The sequence below is a fragment of the Maniola hyperantus genome, chromosome 12 (genome assembly GCF_902806685.2).
Source record: "Maniola hyperantus chromosome 12, iAphHyp1.2, whole genome shotgun sequence".
Taxonomy (NCBI): domain Eukaryota; kingdom Metazoa; phylum Arthropoda; class Insecta; order Lepidoptera; family Nymphalidae; genus Maniola; species Maniola hyperantus.
Window position 1 is genome coordinate 11603791 of NC_048547.1, and position 18238 is coordinate 11622028.

Sequence of the window (18238 nt, forward strand, 5' to 3'; positions counted from 1 at the left end):
TATTATGGAATTATTAGCTGCCTCTGACTTTCTCAAAATCGTCAGTGGTGCTATTAAACCCGTACTTATAGAACTTCTGGAACCTTAGCGCCTGCGCAGACGACAGACTTGTTCGCGGAGGGCAAGGCGAGTCTCATAGAACTTGACGTCATGGGACAGAAGAGACTGTCCTAATTTGGCCTAGGCAACCTCGAACTTTTTATTGTTTGACGTCATTAAAAATCTTCATTTATCGTGGCGGAATGTCATCAGGATCATTTTTAGGGTCCCATTGGCAACCTTCGGGTACGGACGGGACAAGTTCTTTACGAACGAGACTATTATTTTCGGAGAGAACTTGCCACGGACTCTATGTTACCTATTCAATTTTTAGGGTTCCGTACCTCAAAAGGAAAAACGGAACCCTTATAGGATTACTTTTTGTCTGTCTGTCTGTCAAGAAACCTACAGGGTACTTCCCGTTTAGCTAGAATCATGAAATTTGGCAGGTAGGTAGGTTATAGCAGACATTAGGGGAAAATCTGAAAACCTTGAATTTGTGGTAACATCACACAAAAAAAATTAAATTGTGGTCATGAACTAATAATTAATATTTTCAATTTTCGAAGTTATTATTCTTTTAAGGTACAATAAAATTTCATCGATTAAGTATTCCAAATAGGTATTTTCGAAGTAAGATAACTATAATAAATCAAGTGGTATATGGTATCATATGAAAAGGCTTTACCTGTGCATTCCAAAACACTTTTTTATTTATTTTTATGCATCATAGTTTTGAATTATCGCGCAAAATGTCGAAAAATACAACTGTAGTAAAATACGGAACCCGGAACAGAGGACTCGCCTCACTTTCGTGCGATCCAGTGTGTTGAAGTTGTCGGCTAGTAGTGTTTTCGTCTCTCGTGTGCGTTATTGCAGTTGTGAGGATGGACTGTCCTACGTCTGTGCAAGCCATTAGTTTTATCAAAATTAATAAAAAAAGCAAATGATTCTGAGAACATTGTATGTTATTTATTAATATATTAATATTTTTATAAATAGTTTCTATTTAATATACATATAATATGTATGTTACTTTCTATGATAAACAAATCTTACACGCGCACATGAATTTATAAGTAGATAAAGTTTCCTATATAATAGTATTATACATAATTATGCATCAAAAAGTATACAAATAAATTCATAATATTGCACTGTTCTGATTATGGGGGCTAATTTAACTAAATACCTGCATAATCAATCACTTTTAAAATCCAACACCATTCCTTTTAAGAGTTAATTTATTATTAATTGTTTTACAACATATAAAATTCATAATAGGTACATATAATATTATCATTTCAATTATTATATTGTTTTTAGTTCATATATTTTTGTTGCTTTATAGTAGAACAAAGTAAAAAAACACTGGGACTACACTTTGAAGCATGTATTAGAACTTGTAACCTTTATGTACTATGAGATCATTAGATTCCAAAGCTCCTCGTAGCTAATTCATCGGCGATTATGACCTTACGATTCTATGATTCTATACAAAAATATAGAAGTTTTAATACAAGGAACTGTTTGAAAGCGTTCACACCATGAAGCTCGTACGAGTCGAGCTTCTGCATTCAGCGTCCACCCGTTACGCAGTTCTACAGCTACGTTGATAGAACTCGAACGTTGATACACGTGTAAGTAAAATGGACCTTAATAACCTTATTTTGAAGCTCAAGTTCGTCCATATATCAGTCAGCGATCGAAGCGAAAATCCTGTGAAATTAATATCGGTGGTTCTGAATTTTTGACTTCAAGGAACTTTAGGTCCATTTTACTCTGACGTTATAAAATCCCATACTAAGCACATTGAAGTGTGACATGCTTCATACAGTTACATTTGTATTGTAAATCATTCACGCGTACGCGCGCCTTTAGTGCGACATCCTGCCGTGCAGTTTCCGTCGAGCTTTGTCTGCTTAAGCCTGTATTATGTAGCATCTTTTAAAGCCTTAACACAATTTCACATCAAATTTTCTACAATAATTAAATCATGATTATGCAATATCGCACCACATAACTCAATTAACTAAATACTGTATTGTCAGTACTTTTCGCGTATAAATTACATTAACTACAACAATACAATTTTTAAACGTTTTATTCCATTATTCTATAACATATAACAAATAGCAACCATATTTAGAGCATTAGCCGAATAGATTTTCAGAACCTTTTGGTTAACCTATTCCAAATTAAAACAAGACCTAGTTTCATATAAAACAACATTATACAATCGTATCGTTAAACTGTAAATAAATTGTCTATCATTATCATTTATCACATAACATAAAACAGCCCAATTTTAAAATGGCAAGTGACGAAAGAAAGAAATGATCCAAAAATATTACAATGCAAAAATCGGTACTTATGCATAACTTCGTAGAAGATATTATATCTACAGATAATACAAGTGCAGTTTATTATTTGACCCTTCTTATCTAAAAAGAAAATTAAAAAAAAAAACAAAAAGCTTCAGTTCTGGCACTTTCGAGAGCTCAGGTTCGGTCATAGTAAGTGGTAAATATATCTATTAAAACGGCGATATTCGTAGCCTACCCACAAATTGTATCTAAAATTGATCTAGTCACCACAGAGACCACGCGACATACAGCCCCCGGGAACCACAGACTTGAACGTCCGATAGTTTGAAGATTGCTTATTAGGTGTGGGCAAGATAGTCCGCAAAATCTGCCCAACTTATTCCGGGCACTGTCACTGGGCAGTGGAATTCGATAAGGCCAGGGACAAATCAAACGGAAAATCACGAGCGATATTCCGCTCCAATTATTAAAATTTTAGGCACGCGTTTTTCTTGCTAGATTTGTCACCGACTTCAATCATCATCAGCCCTACTAAACTATCAGCCCAACCCGACTAAAGTCCGAACTTCAGATTTACCAGTTTAGTCCGATCGGATAAAAAAGTATTGGCAAATATGGTTCGGGGGGTCTATATTATATTAGTTCGAGGTAGCGCGTTGAGGCCCGCGAGTCAGTGAGAGTCGGAGGCGAGCCTTGCGCGCGATTTGCGCTACAAGCCCGATTTAAGTCTGATCTTCTTGAGGCGAGAGGGCGAAGTGTTGGAGAAAGGGCGACGCTTAGCGGCCAGCGAGGACTCGCCCAGCGCCGTACCTCCCGTAACGTCCTCCCAACCTCCGCCTATCACATCGTCCGAGGAGGAAGACGCCATCGCTCGGCATCGGTTGCTACTGACCCGAGAAGCGACGCGTATGGATCGCGAGAAACTCCTTTTACTCAACTTCGCCGTCACTATAGAGGTCCGAGGATTCTCCGAGTCATCCGCAGCCCTTCTATTCGCTTTCGCTTTAACGATTCCGCTCGCTTGGGGTTTTGAAGCGTTCGGCTTTCGAATCGAGAGAATATTCCTTCGTTTAGTCGACAGAGTTTTTGGTTTGGGCTCGTTGTCGACCAGATATCGAGTGCGGGATGTGCTTTTGACTGGTTCGTTCTTTTTGGCGAATTTCATGTTGACGTTGACGAGTTCGTGTCCGGAGCGCTGCGCCAGTACCGGGGGGCTTCGTTTTCTCTCTGAGTCGGTCTTGGTCGCGACGTAAGCGTTCTCCTTCCGCTCGTCCGTCACCTTGGCTTTAGATCGAGCAAACAGAGGCGCCCTCGGCGGTGACGCCGTCTTGGGTCGGAGCCGAGACATCGTCAACTGAAAAATAGAACTGATTAATCAATCATTTAAAAATACCACTCAGTATCGGCGACTACGGCTAACAGATGAATTTATTAATATCAGCACAAGTTTTAGTAGATGGGAGTGTGACGTTATTTTAAGGCGAAACACACTGTCTAGTCCCTTACCCATAATAGTAATTCAAAGCTGGTGATTGATTTTTTTATATAGAAGTGGGGGGGTGATTTAACACTGAAAATTAAAGACGGTTACTTGTTAATAACACAAATAAATAAAAATTGTTTTTATACTTAATCAAATATTAATAATGTTAAAAGAGAATATTTTAGCAAGGTGTTCAGTACTGACAAGTCTAGTTAAAAATAAAATTTTGTGCATATATTAGATTTGGGTGTAAGGCCGTGAAAAGCTAGTAGACAGACATACAAACACACTTTCGCATTTATAATATTACGGAACATAAACGCCTACGCTGGAGAAACGCAAGTGTAAAGGGTCTCTTATTCTGTGTGTGCATGTGTGTGTGGACGGGGATGGTGGTGTGCGTACCTGCGGGCGCATAGTGCGCGTGTGCGCGCGCAGCCAGTCACGCACGGCAGCCAGGTTGCGGTGCTCGGAGCACGGCACGCGGGAGTTGGGGTGCTGCCCTGTCAGGTCCAAGATGGACGCGCCCAGCGACCGCCCCACCTGCACCCACGCTGTGTCATTACCACTACGCACTGCGGGATTATTGCCGTCCTGAACTGTCTGAACTAACATTAATTATTTTGCTCAGTAGTAGATCACTCGCTCGTAATGACTTCTATGTATCTAGATTAGTACTATGCAATAGACGGGTCATTCCGAACAAAAAAAATGTGGTTTGAAATGACGAAGAAAATCTCCTAAAAACACTTCTATATCTATTCTTATTTCTTTTCACCAGGAATACGTAGCCAATGATTGGTGTGAAAAAGACTTGGAATACATAAATAAGTATGATTGTTTTAGTAGTCTATAATATTTACAGTTATATCCTCACTAAGTACATATTTTCAGAAAATAAAATTTATTTACATCAATGGTTCCAATCCCAATAAATATCCTTTGTTGTGTATGATACAATTGAGTGTGATTTTACATTGTGTTAGTAAAAATAGGCGCATTTAACTTAACATATTTACATTTAGATATATACGTGTTAATGCAGCGGTGGGATATAAAATTTGGAGATTTTGAAGAGATAATATTGTGAAACATATTAAAGCGCTCAATATCTACTGTGAAAAATCTGAAAACATCTACTCGTACCTTTGTAAAAACTTCGCCTATCTACTGTGGTGCCCATTTAGCTACGCACAAATCTCTCACGGCCGAAATTAATAGTAATCTAACTGCAATCTGCCAGTAAGTTACTTAGCAACGTTGATAATTTGTCAAAAATTTTATGGTCTTCTTTGACAAATAGCAAAGTTGCTAATTAACTCATCGACAGACTAGAAATAGATAGATTGATAGATTATTATCTCGGCCTTTAATCAAAAAAATGAACTAGTCTTAAGGCCGCATATTATGAGAAATTTTCATCGACATTCTGACGGTCTGCGCAGTCTAATACCTACAAAATGTTGAGCAAAATGCCTTTCGGCACCCGTCGGCAGTTTTTCTGACAGATATCGTTTGACAATGCGACCGGCTTAAAGGTTGTGCTATAATCCTCTACTAAAGAGAACATAGTAAAAAGGATAGTAGTACTATTAGACCTTAAAATTAGTTCAATTCAGAGATTTGTATGCATCTCAAAAGGCACCAGCCATTATAACGGAATCGAACGAACCTTCACAGGGTCTATCTCTTCAAAACCCTCCACATTCTTAGCGCGACAGTGTCTTACCTGAAACTGTGGTACGTCTTCTGAAATTCACAATTAGTTACTTCACAACTTAAACTAACTGTTCCTTTATAAACAAACGAGTTGTACTCCTGATTATGCAAACATTTGTACTACATACAACAACAATATACGTACTACGGCACAGTACAAATATTTGCAGAACTGAAGAGCTTTATATCATAGAGTTATAATCTGAAAAACTATTGACAGAAACACCTTCCGGTGGTGTTGTAGTGTGGTTTGGAATTGTATAGATAGCAGTAACATAAATACCAGTATGTATGGAACAGACGTGGTAATTGCCAAGATCTGGTTTAGGTATTACCTTCTAGAAAATAATCTGTCTATTTTCGGAATATTGAAACATTGTAAATACATCTTTTAGCACCAACATGATTTACCAAAGCCAGCTTTTACAAGCCTTTACCAAAATTTACCTTTCATGAATAAGCATGATTTAATTACAACTGTTGTCAGGCACGGCAACAATAATTTTGAGGTTCAACCGTTTTGCCTCTTCGATAATGAATGAGGGTATTATTGAGATCACAAGCTGGAAGAGCCTAACCTAGAATTGAAGCTTTTGCGATAGTGCCCTTAACTGTTGAGGCGTTGTAGACTACAAATAGGCAGTAATGAGCCTGATGAATATGCTCAAACCTGGATGATGGCCTACATTGGGCGATATTAATTGTAGTCCTCCTACACAGAGTCAACAACTAGGTATTATTCATCAGTTCCCACATACTTAGATGTTCACCTCTCCAAAGCTGATATGATAAGGCCCAAGTTTTGCATGAGTTGTAGAGTCCTTCAACACTGTCTACAACTAAGCAGTAGACTTGAGTCCCACGAGATTGTAAGGGATTCACTTTTTCAAAGCTGATGTGATAATAGCGCAACTTGCGGAATTCGTTGAGTCCTGCTACACATATTCTACAACTAGGCAAGAGTTGTCAGACCCAAAAACCTGGAAGGGATTATTTATCCGGCATTGGTGTGGCAGGCGCCGCAACCAGTCGATTAGCCGCCCGATGTTGTATTTATATGAAATACTTATGTCTGACTCGCATACCTGGACGATGTTCACCTCTTCGAAGCTGATGCTATAATGGCCCAAGTGTAGACGCGGCGCGGCGCGGGCGGTTGTTTATTTCGTATTACATAGTTCTAGAGGTAATCAGTAGGCGGCAGATCCCACAAACCTGGAATGGGTTTACCTCTTCAAAGATGTGCGGGGTGTATTTGGGCGGCATGGGCGCGGTGGATGCTTGGACCGTGGGCCCCTCTCGCGCAGTGGGTGGCAACACATTAACCAGACGCCCGGTGTTGTAGTTGCACTCTAAGGTGTATGATCGCACTAGACCAGTGGCTTTTAGCACGGCGACCCGGCCGGAGCCTTCTCGGGACATGCCGTCACGTCTGTCCCTGTTGGAAACAAGATTTTTGAACTGAAAACTTCTTAGAGCGTTGGGCGATTCGGGATGGATAAAAACTTCAAGGCCGCGTTACTGACATGCTAATGTTAATTGTGCTCAGAGTGCCGATAGATGTAAAAACGATAGTTAATGGTTTTAATTATGAAAATTCAATTTTTGATACTACTACTTTTATTATTAACTGATTTTATTATTATAGTTACAATTTTACAACTTAAAAGATATACAAAAGACATGTCAATTTCTTTTAAAAAACCTGTCAGCCATTTTGTTTTTGAAAATGGACGCAATTTTCACTATCACCCTGAAAAACCTCAGAAATGATCTATAGAACTGCCGGTTGTATACCGCGTATATATCCGTATGAAGTGGATTGTCAGTGCAATGAAATTAATTTATTTCATCTTGTCTCAAGTTTCTACCACTGGTTCGGAAAGAACATTCTACTGAGAAGAGTCGGCAAGTGCACATACTTGAGGTACATGTTCCTCTCGGTGAAGTTGCAGGAGGAGAAGTGGAAGTGCAGGTTGTTGAGCGACATGATGCGCGGCAGCAGCATGCACTCCACGCAACTCTCCAGGTCTTCGAAGTGGTTGCCGTACATAAATATACCTGCACATTTAAAGTTTGGTAGAGATCTCAACTACCATACTGCCGCCTATTACTTCAGAAAATCAAAACACATTGTGCTCCGGTAAAATTTCCGAAATGCTGGATTTTAGTATGGAACTTGATAAACTGTGGTTTTAAATAAAATGTCAAAAGTTCCCACATAAAATTATAATTTTTACACAATTCCACAAAAAAAAGAGTTATGTTTTCAGGTTAGTGAGTTTTTTTATCCCACCATAACTTCTAAATGCCTGAACAGATTAATAGGAAGTATAGAATACTTACACACTTAAATGTGAAAAAGTCTTTTTAGTTCGTTTTCTGGCAGAGTAGTCGTGACTTGGAATGGAATAAAAAAAGTGTCGCCAGAGACACTAGCCAGTAAATGAAGCAATGACAAACCTTTCTTAGATGCATGTCCGTGTAGATCAATGTATAAGTATAGTCCAGACTCGATGTCCTTGTGCGGGGCGCGCGGCAGGAGGGCGACGGGCGCGGGCGGCGGCGACTTTTTCTTTGGCAGCTTTTCTTTGCCCGGCTTTAGCTTCTCGTCCTTCGGTGGGAATGGTTGCTATGGAAAAAGAAATATCGCCATTGTTAATCAATAGACGTCCACTTCTTCGCCTGCGGGTATATGGACACTATGTTCGTGAACAGACTATAAATCGCCGATTTTGCTGTAAGTGATGATGATTGAGAAGACCCCGCTGCTGAGTGTGCTAACTGCTACGTGAGGTGGCAGGTGAGTGAGTGTGGTACCGGCATGAGGGAGTCTCCGAGGCTGGGCGCGGGCGAGCGCGTCGCTGGCGGCGCGCGCACGTCGCTGCCGTCGCCGGCCGACACGCCCACGCTCGCGCGCGACGTCGCCTCCGCCGCGACGCACAGCTGCTGTGACACACATTCACAATACAACACGGGATAACCTCACACTTCTTAGGATCGATTCACATTGGTAGCGAATCTCGCTTCTGCCAAAGATAATAAACAACCTTCTATTCCATATAAGAAACGCTCATACGTGCTCCCATAATGTGACTCGACCTCTGAGATGAACACAAACAATGCTACTTACGATTTCCTCATTATTTTCTGATATGATGTACCTCTTGAAGCAATTTGTACAGAAATAAACGTTGTCACCATTTTCATCGTATTCCGTATCGCTCAGCTGAAACAATTGAATAATAACCATAAAGTTACTTCAATAACTTCCTTTTTATTAGCCCATTTTAAACTTTAGCTAATGCTGATCGTGGACCAGAGTTTCAGGGTGCTTGTCTACTGAGGTGAAGTGGAGTTGCGAGGTGTTTAGCAGATCAACTAGATTACACAGAAATGAAGTAATATATTAGCTTTATCTGTCAACCATCTGATAGTCGGCAAAATACATAGCCACTCCATTCAACTTCAGTAGAGAAGTTCCTTAAGGGGGATATTAATTATCTAACTAATAGATATAAGGGTAAGTAAATACCAGTTCGAATTAAAAATTGATTTATTCTTTTTTATAAGACTGACAAGTTAGGGCGACCATTGATTTGAATTTATTGTTACTGTAATCACGGAGTACTAATTAATAGTACCTTCTAGGTACAGGAGGATCACTCCGAAAGGAGTTTGAAATAAATAGCGACTCTTGTTGCGACGTGATAAAGTGCAATTCAGCTCGCCAGCGCTGCAGTCTAAAATTTCGTTAACTCTTCTCTTTCTATCATGTAAACTCCTTTTAAAAAGGGATTTTCTTTATCTCCCTCTCTCTCTCTCATAATAGTTCAAAGCCTTCGAAGGAGCACTCTCTCACTCTCTGCCGAAGGTATCAGGTCACGTGACCAGCCTGACCCTCAAAAAGAAATTTTTTGATGAAAGGAACTTCAGCTTACTTTAGTTTCCTGTACGTCAACCTGTTGCCTCTGATGGTCTCTGTACTCTTCTATGGAGTGATAAGTGGAGGGTTCGGGGCATATCTGAGTGAGATTGCATTATTTTGAGAAAAATTAATTAAAAATCTCTATTGATACTAATTATTAAGGGATTAATTTTTCGGGTTCCATACCCAAAGGGTGCCAACGGGTCTATTACTAAGCCTCCGCTATCCGTCCGTCCGTACATTTGTCTGTCAGCGGGTTGTATCTCGTGTACCGTAATAGGTAGAAAGTTGAAATTTTCACAGAATGTGTATTTCTATTGCCGCTATAACAAATAATAAAAATTTCAAAATGGCCGCCATAAAAATCGATCCGAAAGTAAGTAAATAAAGAAAAGGGTAGATTTGTAAGTTTATGCGTTTCATGTAGGAGGTAGGGACAAAGAGCGCTCGAGTCGTGTCAGATAATCCGTGCGAAGGCGGGCGGCTTTCCTAGTTTTAAATAATACTACATACATAGGTTATATTACACACTTACCATAGCAGCACTGTAGCCGGGCACGAGGCTCGTGATGCCGGGCATGGTGTCCTCGAGCCGCGCGACTGCTGCGCGACACTCGCGACACCACCCCATCTTCACTTTGCTGGTGGGGCTTTTAGGCTCCGGTCCTGAGCTCTCGCTGTACCAAACACAATCTTTATTTTTTCAAATTTATAAAAAACGGACGAAAATTTTAAATTGCTCAAGTGAAGAGGTTTGTCAGTTTTAAATTAAATTAAATATGTTTGTCCTTTTCTTATTACATTGGTAAGAAAAAGATGCGAATACTCTATTTAATCGCCATCAGAATCCGTAAGAACCAATAAGGCAATAACAGATTTCGTTTGGATAGTTATAACACTAGGTACAACACATCCCATGCGGTGGGGCTACAAGATCTTGAGCAGTCTGGAGTGGGGGTTCCAGCCATCTGGGTCTCTGGGAAGTTAGCAGCTTGCTGTGCCACAAGCAGCCGTACGTCAGAGCGAAGCACGTGAAGTCGGAGGACCGTTTCGTTCGGCACGAGCCAACAGTGGATGCGTTTATATGAGATCTCGGAGCTTCTCAATATGCACTACTACTGCGCATATTGGTAAGCTCTAATGTTTTCTACTATCCCGCAATATGCCCTAAGCGGCCTAAGCCATAGCTATGGGGGAAAAAACAATATATCTTAGAAAAGTTATCTTGACCGTGTGTGACGGTATTTTTTTATTTTTATTCAGATACAAATTAGCCCTTGAATGCAATCTGACTTATGTGATAATGCAGTTTAAGATGGAAGCGGGCTAACCTGGAAGGGGAATGGCAGTTTTTATAAAAACCTAATTAAGATAAAAACGAGAACAACTTAAAATAATCACGACACACACAAGACCGTGTTTGGTAACGCACTCTTATACAAAAGTATGGCTCTTATAATGATGGATTAGATTGGCAGTTTCACTTACTCGAGAGCTGAAGAACTGGACTCCATCAGTAAACTGATGCTGTTCTTCAAAGTGTCTCGCAACGGTTTCAGAGGGTTACTTCCTTGGATGTTCAACTCCTCACTCGTGCTGAGATGGACGGTGGAGCCTAAGCAGGACCGTAGCACATTGTCATTGAGAAGGGACGCCGTTTCTTCCACGTTTGAGGATACATCGCTTGTTTGGGACGGCATCTCTTGCAACTTCATGTCGTATACCTGTGTGAGATAATAACTTGTTACAGTTCTTGCAATTCACGAAGGCGAGTGGACTTTACTTGTGGTTACGTCGGATACGCGGGCATTGCGTAAGTGTGCGTGCATGTCGTCGCACCAATCAGTCGCGAGCAAGCGCTCGCAAACGCACACATTCAGTGTACGTTACTTATACCGATACGACTTAAACACAAGCATGTGCCACTCGCCTTCGTGAATTGCAAGAACTGTAGGTAATAAAAGATTTATCGATTTTTTACGTATAGTCAACGGGACAGTCAAAGCCACAGACTGCTTTTGAAGCTCAGACAAAAGGATTTGAATGGATTGACTTGACTTTTTAACATCTTTTGTTCAACGTGCAAATCTGCGAGCTACAATACATAACATTATAAATACTATCTGTCCCGGCTTACTCACGTGTGTAGTCGACGTTAGCCCGACTAGTTTCGAACCCATCCGGGGTCCTTTTTCAAGGGAGTCAAAACCGCGGCGCGTGCGCGGACGGACTCCCTTGAAAAAGGACCCCGGATGGGTTCGAAACTAGTCGGGCTAACGTCGACTACACACGTGAGTAAGCCGGGACAGATAGTATTTATAATGGAAATCACTCACGGTAGTTTAAACGCTAAAATACATAATATATTACAGCACTGCGCCAAAACGTGATGGTGACAATCATAACTAACCTGTTCAGCCAGGTTAGCCGCGTCGCCGCTTAGCGACTGCACGTCGCGGCAACTGTCCGCGGACACTTGCTTCAGGATGGACGATTTGTTCCCGGCTTTGGCCTTTTCCTTCTGCTTGAACGAATCGCTCTTATACGACGGCGAACCGAGGCTTTTCTTCTTTTTCGTATCGACCAACTGTGGGAAATAAAATCATAACGAGTGTGTCTAAGAGCAGATAAAAAAAATCTAGAGATTCTAGGCCAGATTTTTTCCTGCGGAATTCCGCTATGACGCCATTCAACGTTTCTGATACGGAACGCTAAGGTGTGGAATGCCTTTCGGTGTCCGTGTTTCCTACCACATATAATATCCTTAATACCTTCAAATCATGGTTGAATAGGCATCTTCTAGGCAAGCGCGATCCGACCTAGACCTTATCATTGCTTTTTCATGCATGATTGTCGCATCAAGCGCAATACTGTCACGCAATAAAAAAAACCAGCCAAGTGCGAGTCAGGCTCGCGCAATGAGGGTTCCGTACTACAGTCGTATTTTTTCGACATTTTGCACAATAATTCAAAAATTATGATGCATAAAAATAAATAAAAATCTGTTTTAGAATGTACAGGTGAAGACCTTTCATATGATACCCCACTAGATATAGTCACTCACTTCGAAAGTTGAAAATACTAATTATTAGTTCATGACCACAATTTAATTTTTTTTTGTGCCATCTAACCTTAAATTCACGGTTTTCAGATTTTTCCCCAAATGTCAGCTATAAGATCCACCTACCTGCCAAATTTCATGATTCTAGTTCAACGTGAAGTACCCTGTAGGTTTCTTTACAGACAGACAACAAAGTGATCCTATAAGGGTACCGTTTTTCCTTTTGAGGTACGGAACCCTAAAAATAGTGTTAGAAGGACTGGGCAGTCAAGATGCCGTCTAAAGCGCGTTTATCTGCAAGTATGTGACACTACGCGGCAGAAAGTAATGTATGTACATTGTACATTGGCCTTTAGAATGACATTTCGGCTTTCTAGAACGTTATCTGTGTCCCTCATACCTATATGACGTTGTGTCTCAACGACAGATACAATGCTCTACAAATCGGCTATCTCCTTCTAAAGGTAGATGTATATTACTTTCTGCCGCGTACTGTACAGTATACTCGAAAGATACCTTAAAAAAAATGTTGAAGTGTACAAGATCTATCTCGATTAAGAATATGTCCTTTACTCTAGCCTTAAATATTAACATTTATGAGTCTTAGCACATTATTGAGTGTCAAAAGGACGTAAAGTCAAAATGTCAGTACCTCGGCACTTTCGTTGATGTTCTGAATACTTCGCGACGTAAAACTTTTGCTCTCCTCGCACATGTCTTCCTCTTTTTCTTGACCAAAGTGATAGTATCTGAAGGAAAATAAACCTTCCATTTTGGTTCATGCAGTTATTCAATCCATACTAATATTATAATCATACGAAAGTTTGTCTGTTTGTCGCCTAGGTTTTCACGGTCCATCCGTGTAATCGATTTTGAACTTTGGTACAGAGATAGCATGCATCCCGGGAAGGACATTTTGGTCCCGGAAAATCAAAGAGTTCAGACGGGATTTAAAAAAAAACGAAAATGCACGTAGAGGTCGTGGGTGTCATCTAACATTTAAATAAATGAACAACGACAGCCGAAAAAAATATTAAGATTCCTCCCACGAATAGGTATTTTAAAATAATTGTTTTTACGAGTTCATTTCCGGGATCAGCTGTTTCCAGGAATGTTACATTGGAGTTTCTATAAGGTAAGGTATCACGCTACGAGGCAAATCATGGCCCATATATATAGGCGAAAAAGGACTACAAAGCAAAATTAACAATAAAACCAAAAACATTAAATTAAGTATAAAAATAAAATATGAAAGTGCAGAAACACACGTAGAAGAACGAGCAAAACTATCTTTTGCCTACCACCTATAAAGAAGAAAAAAAAGCAAAGTCTATGTCTAGAACTTTATTAATACCGTTATACTAAGTTAACATAAGTTAGTTAGTATATAAGTTAAGTTACTAGTTAACAGTTTTAGTTTAAATTATTAATTAATTAACTTTTAATTTGAATATATTAGTTAAGTTAAGTAATTAATGTTATGGCCATTATCTAACAACTTGTAGTCAGTTAATATATTTAAGCTTACCTAATAAGAGCCCTCGACGCGTACACAGTAGGATGGTGGGCCAGAGAAGGGTTTAAATAGACCCTGTTCAAGTTCACGCCCCTCGTGTCCGTCCGATAGTGACCCCTCGCAACCCCGTCAGGGTTCAGAAAGGGAATCATTTTGAACACGTACAGCTTCCGCAACTGGATCGCGATAGGATCGTTCCTAGTCAGTAATAAGTTGAGGAAGCCGTTGAATACAAAGCTTGACGGAGTTTCTCCGGGGTGGACCCGCGCTGATATGAAGATGATCTGGTAAGAGAAAGTACGCGTCATGACAAACGATATGTAAAAGCGGTAATAGCCTAGTTAAGTCATCCTTCTATTCGAGGAATCCGTCGCAACCCCGTCAGGGTTCAGAAAGGGAATCATTTTGAACACGTACAGCTTCCGCAACTGGATCGCGATAGGATCGTTCCTAGTAACAAGTTGAGGAAGCCATTGAATACAAAGCTTGACGGAGTTTCTCATGGGTGGACGCGCGCTGATACGAAGATAATCTGGTAAGGGAAATAGTACGCGTCATGTAAAAGCGGTAATAGCCTAGTTACGTCGTCCTCCTCTTTGGGGAGATATGTGCATTTTAAGCAATTCACTTGCTTTGATGACGTAAGTCGCTATCATATAAAAGGGCCTAATTTTAATGACATCTCACTTAGGTGGAATAATACATATTAAGCCACCTTTTTATACAAAAACTATCAATATTCACGTTCGATACATATGTCCGGACTAGCACGGAAGTTGTGACATTGTGTTAATCGCAATTTTTTTTTTTTTTTAGCTGTTGTAACTATGTATATTACACATTAGATAGGGTCAGCCAATCAGAGGCGATTGCGTACTACAGCACATTGTACTAGCTGTCAAATGGTGCCACGTGTTATGTATAGCACGCGATAGTTATTACTAATAATATTACCTTTTTGTTATTAAACTTAAACGGTCTATCTTGCTTGTCGGGAAATAGACTCTTCAATCTGTCCTCCCTCTCTGTTGTGATGCCGTGATGTGACGATATCGTCAGCAGGTCCACTCGTCTACCTACAATCAACCAGTTCTATTAGAAATAACAAAAAAAAAACAATTACAAAAACAAGCCTGACGCTAAGTTGGAGAAGAAAGAGGAATATTAGTCATTTAACATGGCTAATATTCTGTAAAAAAAAATTACAGCTGAGCCCTACATTTTAACACAATAGGACGACTTCGCGTATATTTTAGTGTTTTAATACTTCCTTATGAACGGTACAGTTCCTTGAATAAATGTGAACCTAAAGACCTGAAAATTCAGAGTTCCAACTGGATTTTTAAACGGCCAAATCTACGCGGACGAAGTGTCGGACATCATCTAGTATATAATCATAATTGAAATGACATGAACTCACACAAATGGACATCGATATATTCGATGGAAATCGGTAATTTAACAATTTACAGTCAGAAACTTATTTCTTGAGTTACTTACTCACCTTCTAAAGAATATACTAAACACTCTCGGCAGTAGTAAATGTCGTCGGCCGACTGTGGCGCTGGCAGTGGCAACATTTTCAAGTCGATGGAGTTCAGAGCGATTTGAAGCTCCGCAAATGAAAAGGGGTATGTGAATGCAAAGAATGTTGTTGCTTTGGGATTCTCTGCAGTTCTGTATCTAAACGTGAGCGTGAAAGTGTTGTCGTCCGTCTGAAAGAACACACAGTTGTCAGTTAGTCAAAGTCAAAGTCAAATTATTTATTCAGATTAGGTAACATGTTACTCTTACTGATGGTGACAATTGTTAATGTGTAAGATGATATAGTGGTGATAATTAATTACGTACTTAAAACTAAAGCTACGAAGGTTCCAAACGTGCCTAAGTCTCAGAAGAGCCCACAACAAACTCTGCCTTAAATCAAATTCTTTTTACTATCACCACTTTACAAAATCACTTAAACCTATTAGAACTATCACAAAGCTGTTAAGCAACGCATTCCCAAGCTTTTTTATCATTTTAATTATCCTTTATATGGTAGGTAATAGGATTATGATTGTAGAGTTGGTCTCAGTATAGGATAAAACATTTTTTTTCTCAGTGTGACCTACGATTACTCAAAGGACTTTTAGCACATTCGTTGAAGGATTTTGTGTACAGGCTGTGCTTCTCTGTATCACTACCTATCAGGTAGCCAGGTCAAGTATGCATTTTATTTAAAAAAATCCTCAATTACATCTGAATCCTCAAAAAAAATGGCTTTTGACTGAAGACTGCCTGAGGTCTAATATAATCATCAGGATTAACCCATCCCCAATACCTGAGCACAGGTCTCCATTCGGAATGAGAAGCATTTAGGCCATAGTCATAGCACTGGCCAAGTGCAGACATGGCAGACTTCACATACCTTTGAGAGCATTATGGAGAACTCGCAGGCATGCAAGTTTCCTCACAGTGTTTTCCTTCACTGTTAAAGCAAGTGATATATAAAAGCTTAAAAATTAGAGGTGCATGCTTGGGATTTAAACTCAGATCTGCCTAGGAGGCGAACATCTTAACGCCTAGTAGTTAGACTAACTATGAGCTATGATAGCCTAGTAACTAGGCTTTTATAGCTCATACATGGTTTAAACATATTATATAATAGTTTTATGATATCAAAAACCATGTATATGGGTACAATAAGCACACAAACATTATTTTTTATTTCCAATACAACTTACTGAATGTACTGGACGATCTCTTATCCTCTCCCACTGTGGCTTGCCAGGCAAGGTGCGAGTGACAGGCGCCATGCCCTGGTTGTACATTTTGCCCTGCTTATTCAGGTTAATCAAATTCAACCGCACCTATTATACCAAAAATATTTTTTTAAACTTTATAGCTTACAGCAAGTAGTTTTTATGTTTGTTTACAAAACTGACTATTAAATTGCATACCTGTACATTAGACTCACTAGCCTGTACACCAAAGTAGAACCAAGTGCGGTTACCATTTTCAAACTCTGTGCCGGCACAGTCCGGCCGTGTCCACAAATTGAACTCATAGTCTGGAGTTTCTGCTACGTTCGTTTTTGGGTTTATAGTTGGAGCTACGATAAAGGCAACAGTAAAATCAATATTATTGTTCGCATTGTAGGAATTAAGACCTGTCAATGACAGGGCAGTCACAAAATGTCGCCTTACCAATAAACTCCGTGGGCACCCGTTCCACATGACCCAAATTTCCCGAATCAAAGTTATGTATAAAATAAAAGCCAGCACACTCGATTATATTGCTGCGATCCATGACTAGAACGATTGGCTACATTCTACACACGAACACAAAAATACCTACGCCAATCCTTAAGCATTTGTGAAGACATTTACTTTTAAATTTTCTTTGATAAACTATCGGATTTAATGGACATGTTTTGAAATTTCCAAAATGACACTCAAAAATAATGTTTTTCCAAACAAAATTATGTAATTTTGTTGACATCGATTGACGGATAACAGCTGATTTGCTTTATTGGTGATCTTTTTTTAATGTGAATGATATTAAAACGATTTTTTTTAAAGTTAACTCCACGTTAAAATTAACCACGATAATTTATGTTTAAATATTGAAGACGATCAGAAGGAAAGATTGCATTTAATTTTTATTTGTAGTGTCACTTTTTACCAATTAAATTTTATTCAAGATGGCTAACATGCCATTTCTAGACAAAGGAAAGGAAGTGGCACGTACCTATATTCAATTTACTCTGTGGGAAGTGGATGTTCACAACAAAGAGTACCTATATAATCACTACGTTCACAAAATGCGAACTGCCAGCAACAAAAATACAGTTTTTTTTAATAAATTTTATTTTACTAAAAAAATCTTTTATTATTTGAAATGACGCACTTCATAAAGAAGTTTAGAAATAACAGCACTTTTTTACCCCAAAAATATAGGTTAATAATATTAATTTTTAATGCATATATCGATTTTTATCGAATAATATTTTGTTGTGCCGCAGTTTATATCTGTAAGTTGGCAAGCTTTTTTGATACGCTATGTTCTTTTTCTCAGACTGAAAATAAAACTAGACGGACCAACGGACAAAATTTAATATCAACCAATTTAGTTATCTAGATTTGTTTGTTTGCTTGTAATCGAAAAACTCTGAAATTACTAA

General features: G+C 39.3%; 1 protein-coding gene across 5 annotated transcripts; it reads right to left on the reverse strand.

Moving 5' to 3' along the window:
- Positions 1-974: 974 nt before the first annotated feature.
- LOC117987087 (cytosolic carboxypeptidase-like protein 5) lies at positions 975-17783 on the reverse strand. 5 transcript variants are annotated; one of them, XM_069502293.1, is made up of 18 exons: positions 17262-17783; positions 17016-17167; positions 16800-16925; positions 15578-15788; positions 15028-15149; positions 14086-14357; positions 13210-13306; positions 11907-12083; positions 10985-11220; positions 10032-10173; positions 9510-9593; positions 8702-8797; positions 8389-8514; positions 8032-8200; positions 7491-7629; positions 6784-7006; positions 4255-4392; positions 975-3720 (listed from the first exon to the last, which is right to left on the reverse strand). In XM_069502293.1, the coding sequence occupies exons 1-18, from the start codon at positions 17362-17364 to the stop codon at positions 3076-3078; spliced, it is 3258 nt and encodes a 1085-aa protein (XP_069358394.1). In that variant the 5' UTR covers positions 17365-17783; the 3' UTR covers positions 975-3075. The 5 variants fall into 5 exon arrangements, with proteins under 5 accessions (XP_069358394.1, XP_034829929.1, XP_034829928.1 ...); XM_034974038.2 differs by having other exon boundaries at positions 6799-7006; positions 8389-8517; XM_034974037.2 differs by having other exon boundaries at positions 8389-8517.
- Positions 17784-18238: the final 455 nt, after the last annotated feature.